The sequence below is a fragment of the Schizosaccharomyces pombe genome (assembly GCF_000002945.2).
Source record: "Schizosaccharomyces pombe strain 972h- genome assembly, chromosome: III".
In the NCBI taxonomy this organism is placed as follows: domain Eukaryota; kingdom Fungi; phylum Ascomycota; class Schizosaccharomycetes; order Schizosaccharomycetales; family Schizosaccharomycetaceae; genus Schizosaccharomyces; species Schizosaccharomyces pombe.
The window spans coordinates 1,646,379-1,669,916 of NC_003421.2; the positions used below are offsets into that span (position 1 = coordinate 1,646,379).

General features: G+C 37.3%; 10 protein-coding genes, 10 long non-coding RNA genes and 1 pseudogene across 21 annotated transcripts; 9 read left to right on the forward strand and 12 right to left on the reverse strand.

Moving 5' to 3' along the window:
* Positions 1 to 266: 266 nt before the first annotated feature.
* SPOM_SPCC663.07C lies at positions 267 to 1,018 on the reverse strand (annotated as a pseudogene). The gene has a single exon. A coding segment is annotated over exon 1 (752 nt).
* Positions 647 to 2,627, forward strand: SPOM_SPNCRNA.1213. The gene has a single exon (NR_150074.1). It is a non-coding gene; the product is annotated as a non-coding RNA (long non-coding RNA).
* On the reverse strand, positions 1,311 to 2,440 carry SPOM_SPCC663.08C (short chain dehydrogenase). The gene has a single exon (NM_001023259.3). It carries the CDS (start codon positions 2,381 to 2,383, stop codon positions 1,622 to 1,624), a length of 762 nt encoding a protein of 253 aa, NP_588269.1. The 5' UTR covers positions 2,384 to 2,440; the 3' UTR covers positions 1,311 to 1,621.
* A 34-nt stretch (positions 2,628 to 2,661) lies between the features above and the next one.
* Positions 2,662 to 3,962, reverse strand: SPOM_SPCC663.09C (dehydrogenase). The gene has a single exon (NM_001023260.3). The coding sequence runs from the start codon at positions 3,909 to 3,911 to the stop codon at positions 3,150 to 3,152; it is 762 nt and encodes a 253-aa protein (NP_588270.1). The 5' UTR covers positions 3,912 to 3,962; the 3' UTR covers positions 2,662 to 3,149.
* SPOM_SPNCRNA.7451 lies at positions 2,877 to 3,125 on the forward strand. The gene has a single exon (NR_196788.1). It is a non-coding gene; the product is annotated as a non-coding RNA (long non-coding RNA).
* Positions 3,394 to 3,875, forward strand: SPOM_SPNCRNA.7452. Its single transcript, NR_196789.1, has one exon. It is a non-coding gene; the product is annotated as a non-coding RNA (long non-coding RNA).
* Positions 3,963 to 4,570: 608 nt separating the features above from the next.
* SPOM_SPNCRNA.1214 lies at positions 4,571 to 6,460 on the reverse strand. The gene has a single exon (NR_150075.1). It is a non-coding gene; the product is annotated as a non-coding RNA (long non-coding RNA).
* On the forward strand, positions 4,844 to 6,799 carry trm44 (tRNA (uracil-O(2)-)-methyltransferase). Its single transcript, NM_001023261.3, has one exon. It carries the CDS (start codon positions 4,894 to 4,896, stop codon positions 6,400 to 6,402), a length of 1,509 nt encoding a protein of 502 aa, NP_588271.1. The 5' UTR covers positions 4,844 to 4,893; the 3' UTR covers positions 6,403 to 6,799.
* Positions 6,800 to 7,380: 581 nt separating this feature from the next.
* On the reverse strand, positions 7,381 to 8,344 carry SPOM_SPNCRNA.7453. The gene has a single exon (NR_196790.1). It is a non-coding gene; the product is annotated as a non-coding RNA (long non-coding RNA).
* Positions 7,470 to 9,204, forward strand: saf1 (splicing-associated factor Saf1). Its single transcript, NM_001355928.2, has one exon. The coding sequence runs from the start codon at positions 7,498 to 7,500 to the stop codon at positions 8,332 to 8,334; it is 837 nt and encodes a 278-aa protein (NP_001342746.1). The 5' UTR covers positions 7,470 to 7,497; the 3' UTR covers positions 8,335 to 9,204.
* On the reverse strand, positions 8,895 to 9,116 carry SPOM_SPNCRNA.7454. The gene has a single exon (NR_196791.1). It is a non-coding gene; the product is annotated as a non-coding RNA (long non-coding RNA).
* Positions 9,205 to 9,246: 42 nt separating the features above from the next.
* SPOM_SPNCRNA.7455 lies at positions 9,247 to 9,773 on the reverse strand. Its single transcript, NR_196792.1, has one exon. It is a non-coding gene; the product is annotated as a non-coding RNA (long non-coding RNA).
* On the forward strand, positions 9,268 to 13,702 carry cid12 (poly(A) polymerase Cid12). The gene has a single exon (NM_001023263.3). The coding sequence runs from the start codon at positions 9,291 to 9,293 to the stop codon at positions 10,299 to 10,301; it is 1,011 nt and encodes a 336-aa protein (NP_588273.1). The 5' UTR covers positions 9,268 to 9,290; the 3' UTR covers positions 10,302 to 13,702.
* naa50 (NatA N-acetyltransferase subunit Naa50) lies at positions 10,523 to 11,179 on the reverse strand. The gene has a single exon (NM_001023264.3). The coding sequence runs from the start codon at positions 11,136 to 11,138 to the stop codon at positions 10,704 to 10,706; it is 435 nt and encodes a 144-aa protein (NP_588274.1). The 5' UTR covers positions 11,139 to 11,179; the 3' UTR covers positions 10,523 to 10,703.
* Positions 11,253 to 13,405, reverse strand: trp663 (TRP-like ion channel protein; the record flags this gene model as incomplete). Its single annotated transcript, NM_001023265.1, has 2 exons — positions 11,253 to 12,167; positions 12,257 to 13,405. 2 exons carry the CDS (start codon positions 13,403 to 13,405, stop codon positions 11,253 to 11,255), a joined length of 2,064 nt encoding a protein of 687 aa, NP_588275.1.
* Positions 13,703 to 13,756: 54 nt separating the features above from the next.
* Positions 13,757 to 16,184, reverse strand: SPOM_SPCC663.15C (uncharacterized protein; the record flags this gene model as incomplete). The annotated part of the gene is made up of 2 exons (NM_001023266.2): positions 13,757 to 15,870; positions 16,115 to 16,184. The coding sequence occupies 2 exons, from the start codon at positions 16,182 to 16,184 to the stop codon at positions 13,904 to 13,906; spliced, it is 2,037 nt and encodes a 678-aa protein (NP_588276.2). The 3' UTR covers positions 13,757 to 13,903.
* On the forward strand, positions 14,925 to 18,268 carry SPOM_SPNCRNA.7456. The gene has a single exon (NR_196793.1). It is a non-coding gene; the product is annotated as a non-coding RNA (long non-coding RNA).
* Positions 16,174 to 18,764, reverse strand: mug72 (oxidoreductase). The gene is made up of 3 exons (NM_001023267.4): positions 18,381 to 18,764; positions 18,105 to 18,266; positions 16,174 to 18,039 (listed from the first exon to the last, which is right to left on the reverse strand). Exons 1-3 carry the CDS (start codon positions 18,418 to 18,420, stop codon positions 16,517 to 16,519), a joined length of 1,725 nt encoding a protein of 574 aa, NP_588277.1. The 5' UTR covers positions 18,421 to 18,764; the 3' UTR covers positions 16,174 to 16,516.
* SPOM_SPNCRNA.7457 lies at positions 18,413 to 18,648 on the forward strand. The gene has a single exon (NR_196794.1). It is a non-coding gene; the product is annotated as a non-coding RNA (long non-coding RNA).
* Positions 18,672 to 19,458, forward strand: SPOM_SPNCRNA.7458. Its single transcript, NR_196795.1, has one exon. It is a non-coding gene; the product is annotated as a non-coding RNA (long non-coding RNA).
* Positions 19,155 to 23,312, reverse strand: gaf1 (DNA-binding transcription factor, nutrient sensing, zf-GATA-type Gaf1). The gene has a single exon (NM_001023268.3). The coding sequence runs from the start codon at positions 22,497 to 22,499 to the stop codon at positions 19,932 to 19,934; it is 2,568 nt and encodes an 855-aa protein (NP_588278.2). The 5' UTR covers positions 22,500 to 23,312; the 3' UTR covers positions 19,155 to 19,931.
* Between the last annotated feature and the right edge of the window lie 226 nt (positions 23,313 to 23,538).

Below are 23,538 nucleotides of genomic sequence, written 5' to 3' on the forward strand. Positions count from 1 at the left end.
AGAATAATTTTAAGATAAAATATAAGTTTGCAACCGATTTAAGCATTGCTGTATGAACACTTGAATTTTTTATATGCGACGCCCTTCTTTATATATCCAAAGGTTGAATAAAACGTATCAAGATCTAAAACTGCTGAACAATCCAAGTGGCACCTTGGACTCGCTCAAACTTTTTATGCTCGTAAACATTTGTAAGAACATATGAAATTAACAAAAAACAATTGTTTGAACAAATCATACACTGGAATCTAGAGAGCAAAGTACCTTTAAAAGGGGATATCAAAACCGTCATGAGTACGAAAAGATCCACTGTTTTCGGGTTTCAAGTCGTCTACAACCTTTAACATTTGTGCAGCACTTTGATCGGGAGGAATGGAATTTTTTTGAAAGTATTCTAACATGACAGGATGTTGTTTGGAAAAATGCTCACTGGACTCTTTTGACATCTTGGTTTGTACAAGTCCTGGGTGAATTGAAATTACAATAAAGCCTTCATCAGCTAGTTCAAAACTAATTTCCTTCATCGAGCTGCTTTAGACTGACCATAAGCTGAAACAGTTATTGGAAAAAAAGCTCCCATGGATGCTACTGATGATGAAGTAAAGACAATGGTTTTAGACGCTCCTTTTTTCATTAAAGGATAAAAGGCTTGGTAGACATGAATTGGTCCCAAAACATTCGTCTGGTAGTGAGAGTTCCAAACCTCATCAGGAGTTTCTAATACAGAGGAATAAGAGTGATAGATTGCTGAATTTAGCCAGAGAACGTCGACTTTACCCACGATTTTTTCAACCTGCTTGGCGGCATCCTTTTCACTCTCTAGAGAAGTGACATCCAACTTAATAATATGCACATTGGAATGAGACTTGCTCAACTCTTGTAATTCAGTAGCAGCTTCGGGTTTGCGAGCACTCGCAAACACAGTCGTTCCTTCTCTATTGCTTAACTCTTTAACAAGAGAGAGTCCAATACCACGATTCCCGCCTGCGATAAAGAAAATCTTGTCAGCCGAAGACATATTCTATTTTTTGAAGTACTCAGAAAATTCCAAAATTCACGAAAAGACTGAACCCTTAAAGGCTGTTCAGCTATTAACACATTTGATGTTGTTACGTCACTTCAGTCGCATATTTATTGCCTTAAAAGGTCGTCAAAAAGTAGTGAATGTATGGAAACATTGTCGTTAACCGTAAGCTACATTAAAGCATTGCAGTTCATGCCTTCATAGCTATTCAATTATTTACCAGACGTCGCTGTAATTTTGGCTGATAACATTGCCACTGTGGTTAAAAAATGGAAGAATTCGTTTTCCAGCTTTGGTGGTGGTAGGAGTAATTATCTACGATTTATAAAAGGTAGCTTCGAGTTTGAGGTTGAACAAAGTTTTTCTTTATATATTATTAAAATGCAGGCTACTCGTAAACAACTAGTCTCAAAAGACAAAACGAGTGGTTTTACTAGCTTTCCAAAACTGTAATAGTACATGACTGATTGAAGGGTACAACAATTTTTTCTTTTGATCTATGGTCATTTGTTCGTGTATATAGAATTGTAGAAGTTGATCATTTTTTTCCAAATCCTTTATTCTGGCATCGTTGCATAAGTACAAAAAAGAATATGTCTAAAAAGGAATGATGGTACCATCATAGTTGTAAAAAAGTCCATTATTTTCGGGCTTCAAATTGTCTACAACTTTCAACATATCTGAAGCGCTTTTCTCGGGTGTTAAGGCCTGCTTTGCAAAGAGATCCAAAATTTCCGGTTTCTTTTCAGCATGCTGATTTACAATTTCTTGAGCTGAATCGGTTCGGACAGCTCCGGGGTGAATTGAAATCACTATGAATCCTTCATCTTGTAGCTCAAAACTAATTTCCTTCATCGTATAATTTAAGGCAGCCTTAGATTGGCCATAAGCAGATTGACTTGAAGGGAAGAAAGCTCCCATGGATCCAGCTAATGATGAAGTAAAAACAATGATTTTAGATCTTCCTTTTTTTATAAGAGGATAAAAGGCTTGGTAGACATGAATTGGTCCTAAAACATTGGTTTTATAGTGAGAGTTCCAGACATCATCAGGAGTATTTACGACAGGACCAAAAGAATGGAAAACGGCTGAATTTACCCAGAGAACATCCACTGCATCAACTACTTTTGTAACTTCTTGAGCGGCTTCATTGGCACTCTCTAGAGAGGAGACATCTAACTTAATAATGTGCACATTGGAATGAGACTTGCTCCATTCTTGTAATTTAGTAGCAGCTCCAGGCTTGCGGGCACTTGCAAATACAACTGTTCCTTTTCTGTTGCTCAATTCCTTAACAAGAGAGAGTCCAATGCCTCGATTTCCTCCTGCAATAAAGTAAATTTTGTTGGTAGTAGACATATTCTAACACAATGTTTGAATGATCCTTGAATCCGTTTGAAAAGTGGATAATTTGGTGTCGGCAATTTATCATCAACTTCATGCTTATATACCAATTCTTCAAATCATTATGCTTACGTGATTTGAACCGTGAATTTTGATGCTTACATAATTGAATATACTCAGCGACAAGTTCATAAAAATTCATCGTATAGAACTTATTGTACTTTGTATTAGAAGACAATATAAATACATTTACAACCTATTTAGACGGTTTTTTAAACATATTCCCTTAATTCCGCTTTAATAAATTAATCAATTTCAGTTAAATTATTCTTCTGTTTCTGGTTTCTTTGACAAAGCATCATATAGATGATATGTATTTGAAGTTACTCACATGAGAATGCTGAGTTGCCAGTCGTATAGAAAAGCTTTAAATTGGGTACAAACAAACGACTCTTTAAATTGCTCCACCAAAAAATAAATTTATAAAAAAACAAGATAGCCGTAAGATGATCGATCACTCGGGAGTCATTTTTTGGACGATAAGCCTTATACGAATGAATACTCAAATTTGTTACATGAAACACATCTTTTAGATGTCCATGCTCACTAAATAGTTATGTTAAGCTTTTTTAAAGTTCTGAAGGCTTGTAAATATTTGTAAGGGCATGTAAATTCAACAAAAAAGAACGATTGTTTGAACACAACATCGTGCTGTAATCTAGACTGCAAAAACATCTTTAAAAAGGGGCATCAAAACCATCATGACTAACAAAAGATATGTCTAAAAGGGAATAATGGTCCCGTCATATCTATAAAAAGACCCGTTGTTTTCGGGTTTCAAATTGTCAACCACCTTAAGCATGGATGAAACGCTTTCTTCGGGTATGATAGTAACCTTTTTTAAGTAAGTCAGCATCTCGGGAGATGTTTCAGTAAATTTTTTGATAGCATCAGCATTCATATCAGTCTTTACTACTCCAGGATGAATGGAAATGAATGTGAAGTGTTCATCAGCTAGTTCGACACTAAGTTCCTTCATAGTGAAATTGATTGCTGCCTTGGACTGACCGTAGGCAGAGAATCCAGTAGCACGAAAGTCGCCCATTGAGCCGCATTCACTGGAAGTAAAGATAACCTGTCTGGTTTTTTTCTTTGTCAACAACGGATAAAAAGCTTTGAACACATGGATAGGTCCTAAAACATTGGTTTGATAATGAGCATTCCAAACTTCTTCAGGTGCTTCCATAACTGTATAGTAAGATTGACAAATACCAGAGTTCAACCAAAGAACATCAATTCCATCGACCGCCTTCGCAACGCTTTGAGCAGCTTCATTGGCACTCTGCTGAGATGTGACATCTAATTCAACAGTTTTAACATTAGGATGAGATTTGCTCCATTCTTGTAATTCAGTAGCAGCTTCGGGTTTGCGAGCACTCGCAAACACAGTCGTTCCTTCTCTACTGCTTAACTCTTTGACAAGAGAGAGTCCAATACCACGATTTCCTCCTGCAATAAAGTAAACTTTGTTGGTAGTAGCCATCTTTATAGTACAATCTCAAAGTCGTTTCTCAATTAGTTTTTGGTTAATAGTAACTGACACTTCCTTGGTGTTTTGCTGTACTTTTATTGATAAGGAGTGTTTGTTCGCTATTTCGTTTACGTGTGAAGAGCTGTGACATTTTGCACACGTTTGATTTTCTCAACCAAAAGCGTCAAATTTCATTCTACAAAATTCTATCGGTATTTGCTGCTTGATATTAACAGTCTTTTTATATGGGACTTGCATAAAATAAAAAAAGTAGAAGCCGTGTTAATTAATGAAATCGAAAATTTTGATTGTAGAGCGTAGTAAAGGATGAAAAAATTTTAAGAACTACTTTTCCTCGTTTTTGAAATCTTCCGGTAGAAAGAACTTGTCAGATTATAATAAAACAACTACAGAATCTATCTCATACATACATCGAAGCTGCAATTTTTTCTCAGGTTACTGGTTCACCTCTTAGGTCAATTTGCTCTACCAATTTAAACCCTCTGTAAGATAATATTTTTGTTGAGGAGAAAGAGAGAATCGTATATAGAGTGTCTTAGTAAGATTATATGACATGAAGTTTTACAGCATCTCAAGATTAGGCTTCTTTACGACTATATGACCAATACAAAATGGATGGAAATTTGCGAATAAAAAAATTCGCAAAGTTTACCTTATGGAATTAATATTTACCTGTTTACTCATTTGAAAGGAGCTTAGACCCTTAAGTTCCCCTTTAGCAATTCCTGAACTCATGGAAATGCTAGTTAAACTTTGAGCAAACCATTTATTCAATCCTTTCTCCCTTTTTACTACAGGAAAAGACACAGATTCAAATGTTTTTGAAATCTCCAACGCATCCGTATTTTATTTAACGTATATTAAGCGTTCCTTAAACATGCTTAAAATTAAGCGCTAGAGTTTCCGACATTTTTTTTTCTGCTAACAGTACTTTCGTACTTGTTCAATTGAAAGGTTTTTGCGCATTGCATTTATGAAGGTTCCTGCGTATTGGAAGCCGCGAGAACCAAAAAATGCTTTGACATGTGATCCACCTGTTCCTTATGACTTGCAGTCATCTTACCAATGGCAATCCATTTTGGAGCACGATACCTGCTATGCAGCTGAGGTATTTGACAAAATGATGATAGAATTAGTCTATCATCCAGAGCGGACAAGCAGTGTTATCATGCGAACAGACATAATTCTTGATTCTCAAGAGGATGATTCAATTCTAAACAAGCAGAAATCAGTTTTCGAAAATCTTGACGAAAGGTACCAAATTTCAAGGTGGATCGATCGTCGAATTATTCCTCGTAATACTAATTTGGATGCGACAATGGACCAAACGGTTGTTGTGCTACATGAGAAGCTTGAAAATGATCGTATATTAATGTACTTACCTCACCTGGACAAAAGTTTGGAACAGCCCTATAATCATCTTCCATACTATCATCCCGCAGTAGCTGGAATTGCTTTTCATTACAAAGGATCAAGTGTTGAGGTTTTATATTTAGTAGAAAAGGATTTTCAAAGGGAATTGTCTTCCCGTTTATTGCGAACAGCTCATATGCTTTTACTTGTTTTACACAAGCATTGCAAGGGGGCAGTGGAAGGGTACCAAAAACGCATGCTTCACGACACTGTTGTGGAAAGAAACAAGTTTCAAGATACCTATGTTATTCTGAAAGATAAATACGCCAAGCAACTTGTTGACAATTGGGTAGAAAAAACGGATCCTGGTAAACACGTTTTCGAAGATTTGGCTATTGCAGCATTTCTTATAGAATTGTGGAAACAAACTTATTCATCAAACAAAGAATTTAGTTTTGTTGATGTTGGTTGCGGAAATGGTTTACTTGTTTATCTGTTGTTAATGGAGGGCTATAATGGATATGGCTTCGACGCTAGAAAAAGAAAATCATGGGAGACATATCCCCTTTGGGTTCAAGTAAAGTTATACGAAAAAGTTCTTGTACCCTATTTTCTGCATGATTTTGAAACAAAGATTCCATTTCCTCAGCTGCCTGCCGGTTTCACTATGTCCGCTGCAAACATTCATGACGGTCGATTTTCTGAAAACTCATTCCTTATCGGAAACCATGCGGATGAATTGACTCCTTATCTTCCCATTTTAGCAAGATTAAATCAGAAATGCTATTTCATGTCGATTCCTTGTTGCGTTCATGATCTGACAGGTGCTAAAATTTCCTGGGCATTACCGAAACCTCGAAATCCCAAACATGGAGGAAGATACGCCATGTACATTGAATGGCTCATGCAGCTGTCAGAGGAGGTAGGTTGGAATATCGAGGTTGAACCACTACGCATTCCTAGCACCAGAAATTACGCTCTTATAGGTAGAAAATTACTATCGAATGATCTGCTGCACTCCAGTTTAAGCACCGATGCTTTGTACGACATCGTAGAAAAAAATCATGGCTCACAAGGGTTTTTTGTCCATGCTATGCAAGTTGCAGCGGCTAATTCTCGGTCTCATTAGTTCAAAAAATTTCCATTTTTTTAATATATAGAATTCTGCCATACGGACAAAGTTCGATAGTTGCCCTTGATTCGCTTACTCAACTTTAAATGCTTTAAAGTTCGTTAGTTGAGTGACTGCTTTTTAGATGTTTATAGTCCCAAATGATGGCTTGTTTTTCTTACTACTAACACCATCCTCTGAAATTGATATAGTTCGTGTGCTGGTAATCTCTTACTGGCCGTTCGATGACTATCGGTTATTGGATTCGGTGAAGATGGAACAGCCATTGTATCTGCCAAGCTTACGGATTTCCGGATGAGGAACTTGGTTCGTAAAAATGGCAAAATTGTTTGTTCTCTTATCGATCAAGATTTAATGGTTAATAAAATGCTTTCATGTTTACAAGAAAATAAAACTATATGTGATTGGTTCATAAACGCGTTTGTAATGTAGATGGTTGTCAATATGTTTTTGATTAGCGTAAAACCTATCAATTGTTGTAACGTAAACTGTTGATTTTGGGTCTACTAATAAGTGACATAGAAGAATTTAATTATTTTCAACGAACTTTGCTACTGTTTGTTGAATCCACGACTATAAATCACCTTCCATCATAAATGTTCCCTCTACTAAGCAGTAATTCATTTTTTAAACGGGAAGTCAAGCTGAAAAATATCACTAAAATAAGGAGTATGCATATTTCAAATATTTGACAATTGCCAAGTTCAATGAGTAAGTACTTTTTCTTAAATAGCCAACTCTTACATGTCAAAAATGGAAGCCTTGAAATGCAAGGCCAGAAAAATAATTACGTTTTAAAGCCCAATTCTACTAAATGATTGCTAATACAGTAGAATATACTTAAACGAAAAGATTCTGAAATTCCATCATTGACTCATACTCTATATACACAATTAATTACCAGCCTATTAACTTTAGTTTTTAGCTCATCAACTTCAACATTACTAATTATTCTTTATTTAAATTTAATGTAAACGGTCGATTACTCAAACCAATTTAATACTATTCTTTGTCTATTTGCCTAAATATTTTATACATGTCACGTTTTTGATCACCACCATTCTAAACCCATACTATACTTGACTCTACAGAATGCTGTCAAAACGGGGATTAAATCCCGTTCAAGCGGAGAGCAGAAAGAAGAAAAAAAGAGAACAAATTAAAGTGCGAGAAGAAAGAGCAAAACGCCATGAAGAACGACTGTCGCATAGGAATATGAGCCAAATGGAACGCCAATTATCAGAGCTGACACAATTAGAATCTTCGCAAGCTTTAAATGCACATGACAAGCAATTATTACAAAATTTGCAAAGAGATATGGCAATTATGAAGAAGAAAAACATTCATGGACATAGAGTTGGGCGTGTTGAGTCAGACAAGACTAAGGAGGCAGAACGTCAACATAAACCTAGAAAGCCTTTTATCCCTAAAAACCCAAAACGAAGTATATATTATGATCCAATATTTAATCCTTACGGAGTTCCGCCGCCAGGAATGCCTTATCGTGAGAAGGAAGAACTAAGTTCAGAAACAGATGAATCCGTTATTGATATACCTTTACCTTCTGAAGAATATCCTTTTGAGGATCCAAAGCCAAGGGAAAAGAAAAATAAGAGCTTTAAGCCAAAGCACCACAAAAAGCAAGACATAAATGCAAGTTCAGCACAACCAAAATCCACTACTACGACAGAAGCTGCTGCAAATACGAAGGACATTGAAGAGGAAACTATGATTGAGTACTCAGCTCAGCCGGTAGTCAGAGATTTACGACAAGAAGCTGCTCAATTTTTACCTGCTGCGTTTCAACGACAAAAACTAGCCAAGGGGCAGAAAATTGGACAGCCAGACAGGGATGTATCGAGCCAAGTTCAGGAAGACAAGGATGAAGAAATAGATAATTTCTACAAAGAAATTGGCGGATATCTATAAAAAAGTCGTTAAAATTATGGAGATTGGAAGTAAGGATTACCAAATGGGTGTAGACGGAATTTTTAGTTAATAAACATGCATATTAATTTATATATAATATCTGTTTACTAGGTTCAATTTTAAAGGAGCTTGATTGCATCTCTGTACTTGTTTTTTTGTTTTATTCAATTATGAGTGAGCTTTCATAAGTTAATTCAAAGGCTTATTATTATGATGCGGTCAATAATTTCAAATTTTTGATGTCCAAAAAAAACAAAGGAGATTTTGTTTCTGTGTTATTGCATGATATTTATTAATGTTTTCTTGGTTCAATAATTCCTTATTATAGTCACTTTTACACTGCTTGAGCGAAAGGGGATTTCAAAAAAACACCTTATATTCATCTTTCCGTGATTATTTCAAGTTGACTGTTTTTTGTGAATTTGTCTTTTGCTAAATTATGATTGTTACACTTAGTCCTACACTGTTCATTACGAATCAGATTACCAAAAAGAAAGAAGTACATGACTAATTACTTGGATTAATTTTATTTTATTTTCATATGTATTTAGACGCCATGACAGTATTTACATGCGTAAACCAACGAATTCGTTTATCAAATAAAAATATCATAAAGGAAACCTTTAAAAATCGAAATACACATGCTTAAGTTAAAATTTGCACAATGAGAGATGAGGGAGTACTTATCTATCTTTTGCTTGCTTTTCTTGGGTTCATAATCTTTGGTTTTCGCTATAAATGCTGTATGAGACTAGGAAGCTTTTGCAGTCAATCATTCTATTATTTATAAAAACAAATAAGTTATTTATTGATTAAAAACTCGTGATACTTTTTTTTGCTATAAAATGATTTATTTACATATAATTACAAGGCACTCGCACGACCTCGTTATGTGCGAGGAGCCATGAAATTGAATCCATTGATATTAAAATTAGCCAAAATGCCATTTCTTAAGAATGGGTAAAGTCCTGTTAGAGCTGCATTCAGTACCATGGAATGAAGAAGGTTTGAGTGATAATGCTCGACTTTATTCATTTTTGGAGTTCGTAAGCCCGAAAATCGAGGAATTGAAGTACAGAAAGCTTTTGTTAGAGAAACTACAGACTCACATTAGGGAGGTCGTTTTGGATGCTGAACTTCAAGTATACGGTAGCATGTATATTGGAACAACATTATCTATAAGTGATGTAGACGTATCTTTGAAGTCACCTCGAGTTGGAGAATTGGAGAAACGACGCGTCACCATGGTTTTAAGAAAGTACTTGGATGCTGATGCTGATTTCCATTCTAGTGCCAGAGTCCCTCGCATCAATTTAGTAGATGTTAGTGGAATTGGGGTGGATTTGACGTTTGGAAATGACAAAGCTTGCAGAACTGCTGAATTGCAAAAAGCTTATAACGAAGAACACCCAATTTTTGGTAGATTGCTGATGCTATTGAAGCACTGGTTGTTTGAAAGAGATTTGGAAAACGTTCATCATGGCGGGATTGCAAGTTGCGCGCTCTCTTATATGCTAATTGGTTGGCTTGAAATGCGATTTCACAAAAAGGGAATTGATTCGGAAGTGCAACCAATTCGAGCTTTACTACAGAAATTCTTCTATTTTTGGGGAGTCGAATGGACATACGAACTTTTTGTATTGAGACCTTTAACCGGTCAAATAGTTCCTAAGCTACAAAAGGGCTGGTTAAACGAAGTGCAACCAAATTTGCTATCTATTGAAGATCCAATTGACAGAAATAACGACATTGGAAAGCAATCATTTCAAATTAGTATGATTAAAGCTGCATTTGTTGCTTCAGCTAATGAATTATTATCCGATAAGACATGGTTTAGCACCTTTGCAATTACGGAAGATGAAATGTTTTTGTGTAAACAGTTTGAAAATGTTATAAATACTAAACGAAGTTTGGTGGAGGGATATGATAGTGATACGGAATCAGATGAATTACAAGCTGGCGGATAACTGCGGGTTAATGCATTTAAAAAATAATGCTCGCTGTTTAAATAAACATTTGTTTTTCAATTCCTAAGTTGTCTTGCCGCATGTGGTAATGTTTCACTACAGTTCGTATGTACTTTACTCTTGTTTAATTGAATGGATTCATATTCTTATTATTGATAGGATATAAGAATCCTACAATTATCTTAGTCATTTTCAAGTCTTTTAATTTTACTTAGGCAAGGTTCGGCTGTTTCAAATGATATCACATTTTGTACCTATTGAAGGTGCTAACAAAATCTGTTCTTTAAAAATTTCAAAATTAAATCTATTTTATTCTTTTAAAATCTATCCAAGGATCCATGTTAGATTTTCAAGTCAATTTAATAATTGCATTTCACTTAGATTAATAAATGTGTGTGCAATCTATAGCTTTTTCGAAAGAAGGACGCTATCTTCTGTTTTGGAGCTCTCATCAATAATGAATCCCCGATGAATAAACCATTCGGATACATCGAGTTTAGGGCTTAATTTAATGTAAATTTCTTTGGCTTTTCCCTCAGCTGCAGTCTCGCAAGCATATTCCAACAGCTTGGTACCAATAGAACGGTTTCGATAGGCTGGCAAAACTGCCAAAGATAAAATTTGGATTTTGTGCGATTTATTATGTGTTTCTTTTTTGCATCTAACAGCTCCTACGCAGACCTGGTTAAAGTACGCATATTGTGCTAAAGGCCCGACTGAGATTGTGTCTTTGTAAAAGGAGGTTGGAAATATAATGATTTCAGGATCAAAACACTTTTCGTTAATAACTTCAAGGATTTTCAGATTATTAGGGTTAATCGCATCAAGTTCAATCATCTTTTTTATGCAAATGCAAATATCTTTTTCTATATGTACTTGGTGTTGTCAACTTTCAGTCTTTAAGGCATTCTAATGCAATAGTTTGAGTTGGAAACATCCACGATAAAATCTTTAAACAGTACGCTGCATTTCATTAATCCCGTTGTCACATGAATGTGAAGGTATTGTAGATGCTGGTCGCATAGGAGAAGCGTTAACAAGGCTGAAGACATCGTCATTTCCATCTTCCTTTGTGTCTACGTTTCCTTCTTTCTTTGTGGTAGAGGGCTCTTCAAAATTTGATTCTTGTGGGATAATCTCTTCGGTGGATAGCTTTTCACTTGCAGAAACCGCAGGATTCTCAAAGTCAATATGAAGTTGTCTTTGATATTCATCTATTAATCTTCTAAGCCAAGGGACTGTGTAGCTAATGGCTGGCCATGCTGTACCTAGCATAGTAATGAAGTTCCAAAGGCTCCACAGGGCCATAAATGAAAATACCAGCCCTTGTATAATGATAAGAATGATTGCAATGATCACTTTCGGAATGATTGCTAAATCAAATGCTATCGGTATGAGAAGAGCAAAGGAAACCACTCGGGTGAGAGCAACCAAAAAGACGCAAAAGGAATTTTTGAAACCAACAAAAGGCCGAAACACTGCTAGCAATATAAAAGAGATGATTTCAATAACAAATAGAAGTATAGTTTGAATCTTCGCAAACTGTTGTACTAACGCTAAAACCAATGCAAAACTAAAATAATGTGCAAAGCAGGCGTAAACATAGAGCCATCGCCGTTCTTTTAAATCCAAATATAACCATCCCCACCATGTGTATATTTTTGGATCGCTTATCAATGTTTCTGGATTGTCCTCGTTACTCAAGCCTGACGTTGTTATCACTCTTATGACTTTGATAGTTAACCAAAGGAAAAGCCCAAAAAGCAGTGCCAGAAGCAAAGCCGCCAATATTACAGGGCCATATGCTTCCCTAAGTGTAAACTGGTAAATTATCATAGTTACCAATACAGGCCAACAAACCAACACCTATATCAACCAGATTAGTATAAGTATAAAGCAAAAAAGTCGTTAAGAGCTATGTATGAACAACTCATTCCTTTGTTCAATTAACTTACCCATCTCATACAAGCATTAAAAAGTACTCTAAACCAATACCTTGTGATATAATCGCATGAAGATTTTGCGATTATACGTGTCTGACGAAGAAACTTAATAATAAGTACGAATATTATAACGATTCCTCCTGCTATGGCCAAAGAAATCAAAAACCATATTAAAGTGAGTGTAAATAAATTCGTTGTTAGCGTTCCAACTTCGGTGGCTAGGCCTTGAAACCCATGGTAAAATCCAGGAATCGGGCTTTGAGGGTTTGTTGCAACAGCATCTCTTCGATGGACTCCACCTATCTTTGGAGAACTTAGGTTTCCATTGGAATGCTTTCTAAAAGACTCAAGGCTGTTTTCTATCTCTTTATTGGTAATAAATCCTAGAATCCATGCAAAATTACTAGCCCATGCGACTAGCACTTTTGGCTGTGTAATTCCAATTGCTCCCGTGAAAGCTATACATTGAAGTAGCTCTCCCATGTGCTGCAAAGAAGGAACGGAATTGATGAAAACCTGACGTGTCAGATAGGTGCTATGCTCCATTCCAATTACATAAAAGCCTAAGACGCCTGCTATACTCAATGCCAAAGCAGTTCCACTTAGAGCTTTTACGACTTTATTTTTAAACGTATGACCATTATTAAGTGTCGCGATCATGCACGCAAGTGGTGTAGAATTATCGATGGATGACGCTGCGATGTCTTCTGAGCGATACATGCGAAAACGCACTAAGCCTTCAAAATCAGGAATTCCCCAGGCAATTTTTGGGATCATCTGAACATCTTGAGGGCTCACTGGAAGTATTCCCTGTGTGGTTATAGCTGTATCTCTTGCAACTGGGCACACAGTATTAAGATTTATTTCACAAGGGTCGAAAGTAAATCTTGCCCTCTGCTCTCCATAAGCTTCAACTATAATATCAAACGTAACATTTGCGTCCACAGATGAATATCCAAGAATATTAAAGACTACTGACAAGTTTCGTGTATAATAACTTGCATCAAACCGATTAAACACTATCGGGGCATTTGACATGCATTCTGCGTACTCGGCTGTTCCAAGTTTGTGATTTGGTCTCTTACTATATCTTACTCGACCTTCCACTGACGATAAGATATTACTTAAAACTGCAAAGTAAGCTAAGAGTATTAGCTTCATTTTCATTTTCCATTAACATCCCCCTTCCAGTTATGTAGAGGGTTTAACTTTGGAACGAATGCAAAAAAAATTAAAATGAACTTTCCTCAGAATTACCAAACTATCACGAATAACAAAAACATGCTACTGAACTCAAATGCCGTAATTTGACTGTAATGTTTACGAAATAGCAGTCGTATTTTTTAACAACCATAGCATTGAGTTAAATACAAGGATTAAATAAATAGTAATGAAACGATTGAAGCTTTAAGATTTTTACGAAAAAGAATACAGAACGTGGCTTCGTTTATTTAGTTACCACCATCTTAGCATTGTTCTTACGCTCACAATTTTACACTATGAAAAAAGCAATATAATGGTAAAGAATGTATCATTAGTAAAGAATAAAAAAAAGAAATGCATTTTCATTTCATTTGTAGTTGTGAGAAGAAATGATGGAATGTGCGAGCCTCACTTGATTTTATGTCATTATGTTTTGGACCTCAATTAGTAATAAAATTATTCTGTTGAAGTCATTTCTGAAGGCGTTTCTTGATTTTTCGCTTGTAATTCGTTGAGTTGCTCCATTAAAAGATTTCGAAAAGGAGTCAGCAGCTTCTCTTTAGTTCTATTTAATTTCATTCCACAATTTGGAAGTTGTGGCTGCGGTACTCCATGAGCTGTAGTGGGTGTAATAATTGCGGACCCAAAGAAGTTATAAAGATGTAAAAGCCATTCACTAGTACTATCTTTATTCTCAATAGCCTTCTTGCTTTCTTCATCAAGTTCCTTCACATAATCACCAATTTCTTCCAAAACTTGATGTTTTGTCTCTTCATCCAAGGTATTTAAAGCTTTATGGGCAACATCTACCGCATCAGGAGTCTTCACCTCAACACTAAATTGTTTTAAACAATGGCGATACCAGTCGCACCACTCTCCACAAAGATCGGGCGCATTCACAACAAGTCGGTGAATGAAACGGACAAAGCAGCTTTGATAACGTTCAACAAGATTGATGAACTTTACTAAGGGAGCACCGGCCTTTGAAAGCTGAATAACATCCCATAAGAAATACTGAAAGTCATAAATAGCTTGTGAAAAATCGGCAGCTTGATGTGCTTCGTAAATGATATTATAAAACGCATTCATAAATTCTCTTACAACATCATTCAGTTGATCGTTGTCACATAGATCGTGGATTAAACATTCGCGATCACGATGTGTTAAAGCGGCATCAAAATATCTCATGGCAATATGGACACCTTTCTCGGAATAAGGATCGAAATGAAAGTCTTCAATCTCGGAATGCTCGGTTTCAGATGCAGTGTCGGGTACTTCATCTTCATTGCCTTGGACAGACGAGGCCTTATCGGAGTCTTCCTTATCAACTCCTTCAGTCTCGGTAGTTTCAGTTTGCTGTGCTTCGTACGCCTCTAAAATTGCGATAGTAATGTTCAGTTCCTTATTGATGCTTTGAGAACGAACATCATCTTGTTCAGTACGCGAAAGTTGAGTGAACCATTGCAAGGCTTTACGCATCGTCTCCCATTTTGCATCGTCTTCAAATTCTGCATCTGTCTCAACCATAGTGCTCTCACTGTGCTCGAGATCGGCATTAAAAATACCGGCCAACATTGTTTGTAGCAGATTGCGACTTTCGCCAAACCAGGAAAGCGGTTTCATCAAAAAAAGTCGAGTAAGACCAGACATCAAGAGACCAGCATTTCCAACCCGAAGTACTTGGCGCGTTAAAAACCAAGGGATACGATTGTAAAGACGCTCAACTACACCTTCAGGGCCCTTTCTATTACTAACAAGGTGAGGAGACTCAGGAATAGCATCGACGGTAACAAAGGAAAAATGCAAAATAACAGCAATCGTATAGCGAATGTTTTCTATCACAGACCTCAAAGGTTCATCCCAGCTGTCGACATCCTCTGATACTGAAATCCTATCGAGAGCTTGTTGAAGACCATCACCGTACACTAAAAGTGAATATGCCTCACGAAGACGCTTAACCGAAGGATAATGCAGCCTTTCGGGGCCATTTGCATCATCCATATTCACATTAGCAAGCGACTTCTGAACTGAATCAGTTGAAGAGTCTGCATTGGAGCTTTTTGCTTCATCGGCATCATCCTCTTCTTCATTGTTGCTTGTAGGCTTTCTGTCTTCTGACAGAGGAGTTGCTTTTCCCAATAAACCCTTCGACAAAACATGTAAAACAACAACCACCGCGAATCCAACCATTTTACGCTTGCTTACACGTCCATGGTCGTATGAATCGGATAAATTGTGTTTTCCAATTGTTTCCAACAAGGGTTGCAATTTATCGCTCCAAAACTCAGGGGGTGCCTTATTCACACCAGGCAATGTAGGTGTAAAAATATAGCTCTGCGCAATCATCTTCATCACCGGTGAATCCTCAGCATCTGCGAACTCTTCACTTGGTCTAAAAGGGGGTCCAAATTTGGCTAAACGACCTGTCATTTACAGTTAGCAAGCTAGACAAAGCAATCAACTACTTCATCAACGTAGGAACGACAAATTACACCAAACTAATTACTGGTACAACAGCTTGACCTTGCTCTGATGCTTATGACCAACATTGAAGCCCAAAGCGGATGAAACCAACCAAGCATTTTAAGCAAAGACATGCCATTTTCGGCTCAGCTTGCTTCGTTTTGATAAGACCGTTTTACTGAATGACGTCGCTAAAAAACATACCTGGAACTTTAAGGCCGCTAAACTCATGCTGAAGTTCAAGCAATAGTAGTATTGAGGTTAAAGAATCCATGTTTACAACTGAATTGGTAAACGACGGAGACAAGTGAAGGGAGCAATTACAAATTCCGTTGCGTTGATATCTTGAAACGCCATGACGGTTTGCGTATCGTTAACAAAACTTAGCATATTTGCAGTGGAATGTACAATAAGGAGTTTTCGCAATCGAAGACGGGTAACACAGGTCACGGAATCCGGTCCTAGGAAGGAGGTGTAAATAAAGATAAATGAGTTGAAGACAATCGGAAGTAGAAGATTATACCGAATATTCAAACATTGGAGAGGAACAATAAATTAAAAAAGGAATTTAATTAGTTTACACGAAAGAAAGACAACCTCAAAGATCTAGTCCATCCTACGATGCACCGTAGAGGCAATCGAAGGAGGCCGAGAAGCCTTTGGAGTCGCCGGTTTGGAATTCCTAGTAGGGTAACGACTAGTATCGTAAAGAGTTGACATTGGATCCTCTAAAATAGGGATCACTGAATCGGTCATTCCTCTTGTTTGAACTGGACGCCTAGCACCCATAGTATAGCGTCGATCGGACGGCGCAGGAGGACTGGAAGATTGATTATTTCGACGATTTCGCCTTTGAGTTAATGTCAGCATATCAAACGAATTTGGAGGCATGGCTGAAGGCACACCTATCATGGACGCAGTTTCCAAGGCATCCGAGCTAGCCATGTTAGTAGAAGTACTTAAAAGATCAGAAACAGAGCCAGCCTTGTTCATCGTTAAAGGATTGCCGCGAACGCGACCTCCAAAACGTGAAGGCCTGCCCGTGGGATTCAAGCCTGAAGGAGAGGTAACGAGAGGCGAAGACAAGTTTACCATAGAAGCACTAGGAATTTTGTATATGGAGTTGGGACCTTTGGGCATAGAGCCTCCGATAGGAGAAGAAGTAAACTGTCTAGTGTTCAACAAGTCATCGACACTTCCAATACGGTTAGATATGCCAATGGTGGAGCGAGATGGTGAGCGTGAGGCAGCACCCACTGGAGAGCGACGCATTGCAGGATTGAAATTGGGGGAAGATTGAGGCGTTCCAGCTCTCACAGTTAAATTTCTTTTATTTTTAGCATCAAACAGAGCTAGTAAAGTTTCCATACGAGGAACGGATACGCCAAGCTCCTTGGCGATTTCGACTGGGTAACCCAATAAAACTGCAACCTCCAAAGGTCGATGTGCAATATAATCCTGATAAGGATAAGAAGGTCGAGGAGTTGCAAGCATACGGTTGACAATATGACGTTTCAAAACATCCAACTTTTCAGGTTCAAATTCGCAGCCTTGGGCTTGTGCAATGGAAAATGCTTCATCCATCAGACCATCAATTACTTTTGCAAAAGACTTAAGGCGGTACATTAACGCTAAATTTGGTTCGTCATTTATAATAGACAATGGGTAGAAACACATATGACCAACCCCTGTTTCCCATTGCTTTTTCTGAATTTTGGAAAGAAAGTCACAAGAGACACCACCTGCTTCCAAAGTTAATGTAAGAGTTTCGATCATTGCATCTTGAACTGAATCGGGGACATCGTCCTCCTCTTCAGTGAGTCCAACATAAATGACACTTTTAGCAGAATCCGCAGCAAATGTGGTATGCTCAAATTGGAGAGGCCCCCTTTGAGCAAATTGATCAGGCAAAACAAAAGAGAGAACCGGATTATTAGGGAATGCGTGCTGTAATTCTTTTTCGGCTCCTACTATACCAGTGGTATTTAAGACGATGCACGTGTGGCCAGGGGTAACTACCTCTTTAATTGCTGTATCTAAATTATATACTGATGGAAGAATTTTTAAACATACAAAAATATAGTCGAACGGTTCAGAATTCATAGCAAGCTGCTCAACTGTCGGGGCAACTAAAATGACTCGATTAGCAACTTGATACGGAGAAAAAATAATAAGTTAAATTCAACCAACATACCAACATCCGGTTTCCATTTAGTTGAACCAAAAACACTTGAACGAATACGGATACCTTCAGAAAGAACACTCTCGCAACGATTTCTCCAAATTAAAGTAGTATGACAAGCCTTACTCTCGGAGAGACGCCAGCTGATAAATGCAGAAATCGCATTGCTTCCGACTAAAGCACGTTAGCAAAAAAATTATAAATTTTTTAAAAGCGATCAAATTAATGCACGCGATATTCAATACAAAAAATAAAATAACACGCAGTTTAAACAAAAAAAAACCATACCACTTAATATGCGAAGCTTAGATGTATCTTCTTCCGACATCGTTTTTTAACAGCAACCTTAAGGGATATAAAAAATCCTGGAACACAATAAAAGATACTATTAAATATCTATTTATATAAAAAAGATATTTTTTCAAAACGTCCAATATTAAAACAAAAGAAGGATCAACCTTCTCTATTCTATAGTTTCGCTTTTACCGTATATACACACTTCCAAGCAACAACATCCACAAACAAACTAAATTCTGCGCTTGTATTTTTCTGAAAAGGAAAGTTTGTGTTCTACAAACTTTTCTTTATGAATTAAGTCGTTTTTCTTAGCGAGAAATTGCTCCAAACTGGAATTTATTGATTCTAGCAAGGAGCTAGTGTTTGGTAGACGGTAAGTGAACAGCTGTGTGTATGTTTATGTTGGAAGATATTAGCATTCTGGAGTGATGCTTTGCTATAATTCATTTTAATAAACTAATTAATTATATTCAAATATTTTTCTTTCTTTTCAAAACGTAATCATGCTTGAGTATATAGCGCCAAGAAGTTTTGAAAGGCTGGCACAGCCGACATACACATATACACCTCAACCAAAAGCACTTTAGCTTAGCTGAATGGTTGGGATTTAGAAACCCCAAACTTCAAAATCTTTAAGTAACTCCAAATTCCAGATATTCCAATTTTTTTTTATTTTAATTGATTAGAAAATTTTTTTTTATAAATTGTTCTAGCTACTGACTTTAAGAGTATGAATTCAAGATTATACTATGACTACGGTATAAACATGGTCACTTAATAACTTATATTCAAAAGATGAATAGCAAACTAAACTAACAACAATCACATGTGTAAACAGGATTCCAGAACGAACGCCAAGGATTGAGACAAACAAAGATAGTTACAAACCAAGATTTTTATACAAATATAAATATGTAGGTTCCGACCTCCATTTAACGAGCATACAAAAGCTACAAAGAAACCCATAATTATCGGACGAAGAGTCAAAGAAAAAAGTTTGACATAAACAGATTATAAAAAAACAAATATATGCCTAATCGGACGAATTGAAACAAATTAACTCTATAATTAAAGACATAAATAACCTCAAGTAGTAGAATTCTGTTTTTTTTTATAAAAACACAGTGCAGACATTTCAGTAATGAGTTTGAAGCGAATAAAGAGAATTAAAAGAAGTAAATAAACAATATTTGTCAAAACATCACAAAATTAGGAAAAGCTCAACTTGTATCACCAATCGGTTTCTAAGAACCGAACTAACCAAACACACCAAAGAGGCAGTAAGGATAATGCCATCTGCCAGCAGAAAAACTCCCATCAAATTTAAATTACTTTGTGGGAACAAGGAGCCAAATAGTGATGAAGCCATACTTCGTCCATCATGCACACGTAAGCCTCTTGCTCATACAATTAATCGACTTTTCCGACAAGAAAAAAATTCAAGTCGAAAATATACTATCTACCGAAAATGATGATCAACGCATTGTGTTTTATATAAAAAACAATCGAAAATCAGCGAAACTGCCATAGTTTCGATATAATTTACATAACGCTATACCAATCCCAGGATTTGGAAACTCGTGACAAATCCGATGGATCCATATTCATAGTGTGCGATTCAGCAACAGAAGACATGCCCAAGTCTGTGTCAAAAGCATCAAATAAAGGCGAATCAACAACAGGCGCAAAGTCGTTCTTACCTTGCACCATAGACGAGTCATTAGAATCAAGGTGGGCACTACCCAATCCTTCAGAAAAACCTAACCCAAAGTCATTTACACCAGCGTTTAAGTTGTTGGCTGATAGCATGGACTGGGATTTGGATTCATTTTCAGAGGACTGTTGCTGCAAAGGACTCCGCATGCTAGGATCTAAAGGTATCCTTTCTGAGGATAAGGATTGATTTCCACCAACGAATCCAGGAGAAATAGATTTGCTATCAGCTTTCGGCTTCATATCAGCAGCAGTCGATTTGGCACTCGACGATTTAGAGCTGCTCTTCCTAGTTGATCCCTTACGCCCGCCTGACTGTTTAGGTGTAGCCGAGGTACCAACACCACGATTACGTTTTTTAATAACGTCGGTTTTTAAACTAAGGGGTCTCACGACACCATTGATCTTCATAAACAAACCACAAGCATTACACAAAGGTTGTCCATCGGGACTGCGACGCCACAATGGAGTGGTACGTGTCTGACAATTTGTACAGGTAGGAGTGGGGTTAGTGGCATTGGCTCTACGGGTATTTGCATCTCCCTTTTTGTCTTCAGCAGCGTTTGAAACCGTTGGCTTCTCGGCGTTCTTATTGATATTAAATGACACAGAACGATCTTTTTTCGTATCCAACGTAGTAGGTAGTGCAGCTTGCGGAGTAGCAGCAGTATTGGTGGTGCGTTTCTTCAAACTTGCAGCCATCCCTTCGGGCAGCACCCCAGGAGAAGTTATGGAGTTAGCGGAAGTAGCGCGATTTAAGTAAGGCATATGATTGTACATCCCAGGACTAGACCCCATTAAATTGGTATCCTGAGCACTTACTTTGCGATGAGGAACAGCAGAAAATTGTGGACTGGTTTGATGAAAGAAATTCTGCCCAAAGTTGTTAGAGGAATTGCTGCGTACTGGAGCAACACCCATAGCGGTTCCAACACGCATGAATTGCGGAGAAAACATATCAGAACCAGGGAGAGGACTGTTGGATGAATGCCCGGTAGTTTCACCAGATGCCCATTCAGCACTATTGTGGCTCGAAATAGAAGGATTAAATGATTCAGCATTTTCCTGATTTGAATCAACGCCAGAAGAACCTTGACCTACAGATTTGCTTGAATTCGTACGGAAAGTATTAGGACGACGGGGGAATTGAGAGTTCGAGTTCGGTACAGGGGCCGAGATAGGTAGCGAACTAACCATATTGATAGATGGCATACTGACATATGATCCTGGTGACTGGATTAATGGCGACGAAACTTCATGATTGTTTCTAGAGACATCAAAGATATTATTTCCCGAAACATCGGGAAAAAATGATTGATTAGGTGTGACACCAGAACTTAAAGGTGATGAAATTCCAAAAAGCCCTTGGCTATTATAGGATGAGCTGAAGCCATCTTCTGATGCAGTATTAGCATGATATGAGGTGGAAGGAACACTGCCTGGAATGGGAAATCCAGCAGAGCCATGCTCAAAACTAAAGGAGTTGGTGGCGGAAGAAGGAAAAAGAGTTTGTTCATGAGTATTGGCGTCAACAAATGAGGGAAAGCCTCCATTTTCTGGAAATGATGAAGGTTCTGATGGAGTCATATCAAAGTCCAATCCCAAAACATCCGTATCTGCATGCTTTGGAGAAGCTTTGATACGCTGATTAGGAGAAGCAGAATTATTAGAATTAGCGGGAATGGAAGGGGGAGCATTAGGCAAATTGTGAGAATGAACACTAAAAAAGTCAGAAGGAGGAGATATAGGCAATGCTGAGGCGTCAAGATTAGAAAAATTAGAGCTGTCAATGTCTCTCTTAACGAAATTAAAAGAATTAGAAGCATGAATCTTTGGGTAGCTAAATGGTTGGGATTCCAAATCATGGGGTCTTTGCATAGCATTGGGATCTGGAAAATGAGAATCGGCAATAGAGCGCTTTTTACTTTTTGCAGTAGACTCGTCAAAGCTTGTTTTACGCACGCGACGCTGAATATAATTAAATTCCATCAACGAGCTTCCAGTGGTATCAGCAGGTACGCTATATGCAGGTATTGGGTTTAATTTCATTTCAGTATCTGAGTTATCGGCAGTGGTTTCAGCAGAAGAAGTAGGAGGAACGGATTGAGCACTAGAAGGGGCAGTGGGATCAGAGAAAGTGTCTGGGGTTAAAGTATTTGAATCACCATTTGGTGTTAAGTTCTTTTGCAAATTTATAGACATTAAACGCCATGTCAAGTTCTCGACACGACGACCATTAGACAGTTCCGACTTTGCCTTGGAAAACATTTTCCAGAGGTCTGACATCGTGGAATAATCTTCTTTGGAGGAAGATTCGTCCGTGGTAGATTTGTCAAATTTTTTGACAAGTGCTGGATGTTCCGCTTCCTTGAAAAAATTGGAAAACTTTAGATCCATAAGTAAGGTTTTATGCAAAAAATGTTTAATCACAAAGCAGGGATATATCCAAAAATGATACCCAAAAAATCAGTAACTTCAGCCAGCTTGAAATGTGGATAAGAAAGAAAAAGGGAAGTTTCCGAATAAAAAACCGAAACAAAAAATAAACGAATGAAATGAACGAAAGAGATCGCCTCTCAAACGTTAAACAAAAAAAAAGTTGTAGTAAAAAATCACAAAAAAATAATAATATAAGGTAAGATATAAAAAAACAGGAAATCTTAAGCTAGGACCAAGAAAGCTTCTTTAAATGGAAAACACGAAATGGCAGTGAATACCAAGACACACCAACAACGTTGTTTAGTTAGGTACTACTTTGAAATGATTGTGCAAACCACACGAGCGAAGGTAAAAATAGCAAGAAGTTCAAGTTGCTTTGATATGAACAGGTACTTTAAACAAAAAAGACGTGAACCCCAAAACAAAAACGATCTAAAAAGGGGAAATAAAACAACAAAAACGAACTAAAATACCAAAACAAATATAGAAAAATAAAACAGATATAAGCTAGAATACAATCCAGAGGTGTGGTGGAACAAAAAAAAGTAATTTGTAGACAGATTGGGGAATGGTGGCGCTATGGCTTCCTCAAATCAAATTTCCGTTTTCCCTGGAAGAGAGCAAAAAAAGAAGAAACTGCAAAAGAAAACAGATATTTATTGATTAGGTATGTAATAAGGAGGAGCCAAAGCTTAAAGAAATCAATTTACAAAATCGTTTGAAACGTTTAAAATTAGTACAACCTGCTTTTCTTTTTTCGTTGAGGTTGGCAAAGGGACGGCGTTGTTCACACCCATCTAAGCGAGGTCGAAGAAGCTCTCTTCGGTAAATCGTAAGGTGAAAATAAAGAAGCCTAACGAAAGGAACCACTTTTACCTTTTTTTAGCTAGCTATCCAATGATTGTGCGCTATCTCAAATAAAAACCATATGATTGGTACACTGACTGTTTTGTGAAGCGCAATTGACCAATCATTTCTGGTATCCAATTTTTGCAGT